General features: G+C 40.0%; 1 protein-coding gene across 3 annotated transcripts in view; it reads left to right on the top strand.

The window, feature by feature from the left end:
- The window catches only part of ZNF185 (zinc finger protein 185 with LIM domain), a 239,807-nt gene that overhangs the window by 74,261 nt on the left and 156,577 nt on the right, over window positions 1–8,969 (top strand). For 2 of the 3 annotated variants that reach the window (XM_068250902.1, XM_068250901.1), the window contains exons 7-9: window positions 3,608–3,679; window positions 4,619–4,717; window positions 6,616–6,639. In XM_068250902.1, the coding sequence (XP_068107003.1) occupies window positions 3,608–3,679; window positions 4,619–4,717; window positions 6,616–6,639 (195 nt within the window). The remainder of the gene's footprint in view (window positions 1–3,607; window positions 3,680–4,618; window positions 4,718–6,615; window positions 6,640–8,969) is intronic. The other variant, XM_068250904.1, reaches the window with a different exon arrangement.

Below are 8,969 nucleotides of genomic sequence, written 5' to 3'. Positions count from 1 at the left end.
TACCCGAACTTGGTTCGCAAGTCTCACAGTACCTACTCTAAGGATTTGATTATCAGGTATTCCAGTTCTTCTGAAAGGGAAATGATACTTATATAATGTGAAAGTAAATTCAAATATTAGTTCAAACTCAAAACAAATCCAGTATGCAGAGAGAAAGTATCAGTTTTCCACACGCAGACCTCCATCTCCATGCTCCATGATCCATGCTCCATGCAAGTCTTGTCACCTTAGTCCCCAACACTAGCAGAACCTCTCTTCTAAGTCTTGCAAGACTACATAAGGAGACAGAGGTCTGTGTGGAAAACTGGTGCGCTGTACTCCTGATTGGGCTACCCAAGATTTAGTGATCGTAGTTATTGTTAGTGAGTAGAGATGGTCAATGAGATGAAAATTATTCCAAGTTTATGCAGTATTATTTATTTATGCTTTAGTTATGCATCTTGAAAATGGACCAATCAAATTAAGCTGAAGTGCTATTTGATCAGTCCATTTTTAACTAGCATATATCTGCATACAAAATGTGCATAATCCTTTATCAACAACAAGAATGATTTGCATATCATTGACATTAGAATGTTTCTTGGTGTGTTCTTTTGAAAAGATACCAGTTAGTATTTTATCTTATCAAACTACCATTATTTTAAATAAACCACTATTTCAAATACATTCAGTATCTATGGACATCTGTTTTATGACCCATAGAAGAGTACTGGACAGGAGATGCACCTTATTTTTGTTTTCCAGAAAATGTTTAATAGGTCTTGCCACTCACTTTAATCAATCACGCTATGGACTCACTTTGTAGATGTAGTAAACAATTGATATATGCCTGATATGAAAATTTACCGCACTCTATATTAGATTGTATGTCTTCTCCTTGAACTCAAGGACTAGTTCTTCAATTCTAATGAGTGAAGGACATACAGTAAAATTACGCAAATGCTAATTGTTTACAGCCATGCAGAAACAAAAATTAAAATCTGAAACCTGAATGAGAATCCTTTACAGAAATGTTGTCATTAGATTTCTTTGTGATGATGGGTATGTTCTTTTTTAATACAGGACACCCATAGGCTATAATTGTCATCTTTGCCGCAATGTACAGATAATACTGAAAGATAATTAAGACTATCCATTAAATGGAACCTGAAGTGAGAGGTATATCGAGGCTGCCATATTTACTTCCTTTTAACCTCCCTGGCGGTAATCTCGAGTGTAGCTCGGGCTAGTCGCTGGGAGCTCAGTGCTTAGTATAGTGTGCAGCAGGTGCTTTTATCCACCTTCTGGGGGATCCAGACGTTGGTAGCCGTTCTCCTTCCTGTCCTCCGAGGCTCTGAATCACTCTGGTAAAATCGCTGTCATCAATCTCACCACAGACTTACAGCGCCACCCGCAGGACGGAGGTAAAATTGCAGTGCTGGAGCCCAGGGAAGTGAGTGAGAGCAGGGGCTGCTACAGAGACTCTGGCAGCATGATTTTTTCCTGATTTTAGGGTCTGATACCTTTTAAAAAGACCCTAAAATCCATAAATAATCATACCGCCAGGGAGGTTAAATAGTACAAGTTTCTTGGCAGTCCTGCTGATCTTTCTGGCATCAGTAGTGATTGATTCACACCTCTGAGACAAGCATGCGGCTAATCTAGTCATACTTTGGTCAAAGCATCTGATCGGCATGCAGGACAGCCACAGCTAGGCAATCTGCATTGTTTAAAGAGACTCTAAAGCCAGTGAGATAGCATTTGATTACTGTAAAGCACCGTTCATAGTGCTAAAATGCCGCTATCCCGCGGCCAAATCCCCCCTGCAAAATCCATGACTTTCTTGGTCGTGGATTTTGCTGCTCATGGAGGCAGAGCTTTGAGCTGCAGCTCTGCCTCCATACGCGTCAGTCGCCGCAAGGATCTCCGCCTCTCCCCGCCCCTGTCTGTGAAGGAAGAGTGAGAGGCGCGGGGAGAGGCGGCGATCAGTGGGCATTGATGCGCTGAGAGGCAGAGCTACAGCTATTAGCTCTGCCTCAAGCAGGAAGCGCTCCCCGGACCTAGAAGAGGGGCGTAAAGACCCCTTGTTTGGCCGCGGGATAGCGGCGGTTTAGCACTATGTAAGGTGCTTTACACTAATCAAATGCCATCTCACTGGCTTCAGAGTCTCTTTAAAAAGAAATAAATAGGTCAGCCTCCATATCCCTCTCACTTTAGTTCATCATTGGAAGGACTTGGATTTACTGACTTGCCCAAAATGTTGGACTTTATGGTGCTTTTCAGTGGTGTTCATATATAATCACATGGTATATAAAACCTTAGCCCCACCCATACTGATACATGTACACATGAAGACAAAAATATGGAATACACTAAAAAGCATAAAAAGATACATGGAAACCAATAAGAAGCAAAAGCCACCAAAACCTGCACATCCTTGAAGTCAACTCAAAAATTGTGATTGTGATAAATACTAAACAGGATTCAAATATCAAAATCTAAAATAATAAATAAATAAGTAGAATAAGTTACATTCTCAATGTGCATTCTGCCTCTCAAGCATTTTTGTACCTAACTGAAAGATTCAATATACCTCTCTCATAACTAAACTATGCTGTAAATCCCCTCCTAGCAAATATAACGTCTCTTTCGGTACCTTAAAACAAGAATTCATATTGTGCATAGCTTAAAGGACACCTGAAGTGTGAGAGATATAAGGCTGCCATATTTATTTAATTTTAAACAATACCAGTTTACAGGCATCCAGCAACATTTTCCTTCCTCAAACCCAGTCATAGATGGGCTTTAAATCTTTCTACTCCACTATCTGAGTTGGTCTGGCAGTGGAGTGTTCTCCCCAGCTGCTGATGTCAGACTATGCCTGACAAGGAGCACTGGGGCTGCCACTGGCCACGCCACCATCAGATCTAGTCAGACACAGCATCAGTTCCTTCTGATCAAAGTGTCAGACTAAGGGCCAGTGCACACCAAAAAGCGCTAGCGTAAAAGCAAACGCTCAGCGCTTTTTGAAGTGAATTTTTAAGGCGATTCAAGCAAGGCATGTGTTTTTTTTTTTATTTTTCTTTACGGTAGAGTTGTAACTGGACAGCTTCTGTAACAAAAACGCTTGGAAAATCACTCTGATCGAGCGCTTTTCAGAGCGATTTTCCACTTTCCTATACTTAACATTGAGGCTGAATCGCTTTGATAATTTACCTCATGGGTAAAATCTAATTTTGAATTCACTAAGGTGTTATGGATTTATTGAACGTTTTATCGATAAAACATTCGATAAATATAACATCTTAGAGAATTCAAAATTATCTTTTACCCATGAGGTAAATTATCAAAGTGTTTGATAAAGCTTAGTGAATTGAGGCCTATGTGTATTTTGATACCTGTGAATTTTACCTGTACCAACATTGCAATGTCATCCTTTTTTATTGTTCAATAAAACGTTTCTTGGTTAAAAAAAAAAGAAAGAAAGGGTCCTGAAACTACCTGTGCATTCCTTTGGTGAGGTTTCCTCTAAAAGTATTGCAGTTTATACAGTAGGTATCGAGAAATATACCTGTAAGACAATGCTATATATATATCTCACCATGATGTAACCTCTTTATTCCTCCAGGAGCTCTGGAGTATTTACAGCTAAGGAGGTCACTACAAGCAGCCCTTCTCCACCTTCTCAATCAACCAACAAGTAAGTGACAGTATGTGATGGGCCGCTTAACAGCTGCTAAATTTCCCAGGCATTGGAGCTGTCATCTAGACTCTAGACTAGAGTATTCCCCAACCCTGTCCTCGAGGCCCACCAACAGTGCATGTTTTGTGGAAGTCCAGAGAAGTAGTAAATCAGCTCTGCTGAGACCCTAATCACCCCACCTGTGCATGTTTTGTGGTTTTCTGCAGAACATGTACTTTTGGTGGGCCTTGAGGAAAGGGTTGGGGAACTGTGACCTAGATTACATAGCAGTTTGGTCCCGCATGTTGTAAAAGTACAGTAGTTATCATTACGACAAACTTAGGTGCAATGTAAGCAATAACTGATCAGTTCGATTCAGTTTTATGCACCCATGGTTTTTAGATCTTATCAAATTTTTGAGGACATCCTCTAGCTACATATACTGCTTTGTATAGGTGTGGGGAGTTATTTACTGTTTTTTTTTTCAGTATTGAATAGAAGGTGGCTCACTCAGCCTCCAACTCAGTGCAAACCAGGTGGTTTTGGAACATGTAGAGTGATCTTGGCGTTGGAGATTTAAGCATTGGATTTTAACATTAGGTGACAATTTTTTTTATTTATTTTTTTTGAGATGGCAGGGGTGATGGGGTAGGATATAGTGGTGCAAACCGAGGCAGTTCTGGGTCCACAGTTAAATTATCTGTGCAGGGATTGCAAGGGCATGGAGGGGTAGTAGGATGGATATATATATATACACAGCATACAGCGTAACTAAAACGAAGCATCCCAATGCTGTAAGTGGGCGCAAACTACTACTTCACTGTACGTCCGTCTGTCAGATCAGATCAGGTGTTTTTGTGGCTACACTTGTTATGGGTGTGAAGATTACAATGTCCACACTAGTTTTATGACCCTTGCAAGATGGATATCCTTAACAATGTTTTGTTATATGAACAGGCAATTCTCATACAGCGTCGTTGATGCCAATCTATCACAGTCACAGCCCAAAACAACTTCCACATCACCAACACCACCATCAGCAACCAAAGGCGGCAGGTGAGTTGCTGTGCACAATCCTGGATAAAATGACAATCATTTTGGCCGTATGCAAATGTGTGCATCTTGAAAATGAAACAGTTAAATAAAGCTGAGGAATTCAATAACTGTTTCTTTAATTCTAATAAGTGAAGGGCATACTTAGGCAATAAGTTATCCTCTTACTCCAGCCAACTGTCTAGCTAACTGGCTCTGATTATGCAAATGTAAATCCTTTACAGCCATGCAGAAACAAAATTTAACATGTGAAACCGGAATGAAAATCTTTCAAAGCAATGTTGTAATGACTTTTTTTGGCGGTGATGGGTATATGTATATGTTACATAAGTGTGCAGCACACTTGTGTAGTAGTTAGCTCCCTCACCTTGAGGTGCTTGGTACCCAGTTCAAATCCCAGCCCAGGCACTATCTGTACAGAGTTTGTATGTTTTCCCCGTGTTTGTGTGGGTTTCCTGCGGGCACTCCGGTTTCCTCCCACATCCCAAAAACATACAAATAATTCAATTGGCTTTCCCTTAAAAATGGCCATAGACTACCATACATACACTATACAATACACACATAGACATATGACTATGGTAGGGATTAGACTGTGAGCCCCTCTGAGGGACAGTTAGTGACAAGACAATATACTCTGTACAGTGCTGCGGAAGATGTCGGCACTATATAAATACTAAATTATAATAATAATAATCACTCAATCTACATATGTCTGTAGTTAAGTCAGGGAGGGGTATGACATAGTATCTATACAAGACAAATCCACCCATTCCAGTCTAATTACTTCAACTGGGAAAAGTGAGCTGGACGGTGGACACCTCTATTAATCTTCATCAGTTTATTGCATCATCAACTTGTACATGTTGCTGAGTAATCTGTTTCGAACCAGTCCTAGTCCTGCATCCTAGCCTAGTGTGTAGTTTGCATATATAATCACATGATATATATAAAGCCTATGCCCCACCCATAAGTACAGACGTGAACATGAAAGCCTGGAGTAGACTAAAAAGCATAAAAACATACATAAAAAAAACAATAAGAAGCAAACACCACAAACACCTGAATATCACGGAGACATAATCCGAATTGAAATGTTAAAATCAAAAGTAATACATAAATTAGAAGAATAAATTAGACCCCCCTACCCAAAAGATCCAATGCACTTCTCTCATAACTAATGTGCTCTGCAAGTTCCCTTCTATCCTCAGCAGATATTCCATCTCTAATCCCTGAAATGAGAGACCTGCAATACTTACTCAGTGCACTTGTTATGTTACAAGAATTTGTTGTCATCCAACAAGTGCCCCAGTAGTGCTTAGCCATGCAAAGTGTAATCGTACAAGTACTGTAGTACATCCAACATGCTGTACTGTAGACTACATATTGTGCATAGCTTAAAGGATACCTGAAGTGTGAGGCCACCATATTTATTTATTTTTAAACAATACCAGTTGCCTGGCATCCTGCTGATCTTTCTAATGCTGGGGATACACGGTACGTTTCTGTACTTTGTATCGAGCAGCTGATGCGGCCAGCTGATAATATTCAGCAGGTCCGATGACGCTGCTCGATCCCGGCCGGCTCGATCCCCGACGGCGGACATTGGCAGGGAATCGAGCGGCTGATAAGGAAGTTTCCAGTCTGAGTGCTCCCCTCCACTCTGAACTTATGTCTACAGTGATACATTTTTCCAGGAAGAGAGCGGAAATCATGTGATGTACTAAAATGATTAATTATGGTTCTTGGCATAACAGTCAGGAATGAGGAGCACTTAACTTTTATTACAAGTATATGCACACCAATTAAGAATCCTTTGTTAATGTGTTGTTGTTAAGTTCAAAAGTGCACAGCCAAACAAGCATACATTGTATTAATTCATTTTTTGTCTTTTTTTATAGGCCATCATCTTCATACATCATAAGGTAAGGTAAATCCTGCGTAATAAAATGGTCATTGTGATGCGTGCCAATAGCTGCACGTGCCAATATGTCCTGGGAAACTCACCAAGCCACAGTCATCAACATTTTAGTCTTGTGTCTGCTATTAGAACCCAACTGGTACTCAACTGATTTAGAAATATTCCATGCTGTATTAGCATAGTATAACCATGCACTTGTTCATCACTATTAACATTACCGCCACATTTTTATTGCAAAGGACAGATAGAGAGAGAGGGAGAGAGAGAGAGAGAAAGAGAGAGAGAAAGAGAGAGGTAGAGATATATATTGTAGTTAGAAGCAAACTTTATACAGTGGCTTAAAATTGTGAATTAAGGATTGAACAGAGATCACAAGTGTTTATGCTTGTATGCGTGTATGAAGTTTAAAATTTGAAGTTAACCTGAGATGGTTAAATATATATATACATACACATACCTGTGGCTTCCCCCAGTCCCCTTCAAGCTAATCGGCACCTTGTCATCTGGATCGTCCGCTAGATGCCCCGTTACTTCTGGGAATCGGGATGTACTGTACATGCCGCACGCACCCCATCATACTGCCATCACCAGGAGCATTCTGCGCCGACTAGCCCCAACTGGAGAAAATCCCGAGCTGCCTAGCGGAGGATCCAGGCGGTGGCGGAAGACTGCGAGGGACCAATTAGTCTTAGTGCTGGAGCCCACTAGAGTGATTTTTTGAGCGTTTAGGGAGCGATTCAAAATGCTAGCGTTTTCCCTAAATGCTCAGCTAATGTTAATGGATAGGCCAAATTCCACTGGAGTGATTACGATTAGCAAAATCGCTATTGCAGGACATGCAGCATTTTGGTGGCATTAGCATTTGCATTTCTGCAGTGTAAAGTATATAAACGATGGCGTAATCGCTCATGAATCGCTACACATAGCGATTTGAGTGCAATTTTAAATTAATGCAAACTGTAAATACATTTATGATACATTGAAAGGACCAATCAGAATTTAAATTGCAAATCGCTACACAATCGCTGACAAAAAGCTTACACTTTTTAAAATCGCTTTCAAAATCAACAGAAAACACTCAAGAAATCGCTTAAAAATACTCATTAAAAATGCTAGCGGTTGCGATAGCAATTTGCGATTTGTAGTGGGTTCCAAGCCTGAAGGGGGCTGGAGGAAGCCCAGGTATGTATAATTTTTTTATGGTCGCAGGTACTCCTTAAAGAGACACTGAAGCGAAAAACAAAAATATGATACAATGATTTGTATGTGTAGTACAGCTAAGAAATAAAACATTAGGATCAGAGACAAAAGTCTAATTGTTTCCAGTACAGGAAGAGTTAAGAAACTCCAGTTGTTATCTCTATGCAAAAAAGCCATTAAGCTCTATGACTTTCAAAGTCGTGGAGAGGGCTGTCTTCTGAAGTTTATTATCTCAGCTGTCAGTGAAGAATTTCTTTTTCTCTGCCAAAGGACAGGTCAGACTGCTCTGAAAAAATCATTTAGAATGCTGAGTAGTGGGTAAACTGCAGATATTAAAGGATACCCGAACTGACATGTGACATGAAGAGATAGACATGTGTATGTACAGTGCCTAGCACACAAATAGCTATGCTGTGTTTCTTTTTTTCTTTCTCTGTCTGAAAGAGTTAAATATTAGGTATGTAAGAGGCTGACTCAGTCCTGACTCAGACAGGAAGTGACTACAGTGTGACCCTCACAAGAAAATTCCTCTTTTTATCTCTTCCTTGCTCTCAGAAGCCATTTTCTGCTAGGAAAGTGTTTTATAGTTGGAATTTCTTATCAGTGAGGGTCACACTGTAGTCACTTCCTGTCTGAGTCAGGACTGAGTCAGCCACTTACATACCTGATATTTAACTCTTTCAGGCAGAGAAAGAAAAAAAGGAACGCAGCATAGTTATTTGTGTGCTAGGCACCGTACATACACATGTCTATATCATCATGTCACATGTCAGTTCGGGTATCCTTTAAAGAATGAATCAATGTTATAAAACACACTATATAACTGAAAATAAAAATATTAGAATATTTTCTTTGCTACTAATCTTCTAGTAATTATCCATACTACACAACCAGTTCATTATATCATTTTTATTTTTTGCTTCAGTGTCTCTTTAACTTTGAGATAATATTATATGTGCTCTGTTTGTCTAAATCAGGGCCTCCCAACCCTGTCCTCAAGGCCCACCAACAGTGCATGTTTTGTGGAAATCCACAGAGGTAGTTAATCAGCTCTGCTGAGACACTAATTACCCCACCTGTGAATGTTTGTTGTTTTCGGCAAAACATGCACTGCTAGTGGTACTTAACCACTTC

This window comes from Hyperolius riggenbachi, chromosome 8 (assembly GCF_040937935.1).
Source record: "Hyperolius riggenbachi isolate aHypRig1 chromosome 8, aHypRig1.pri, whole genome shotgun sequence".
Lineage (NCBI taxonomy): Eukaryota > Metazoa > Chordata > Amphibia > Anura > Hyperoliidae > Hyperolius > Hyperolius riggenbachi.
This window is presented reverse-complemented; position numbering and strand designations above follow the sequence as displayed.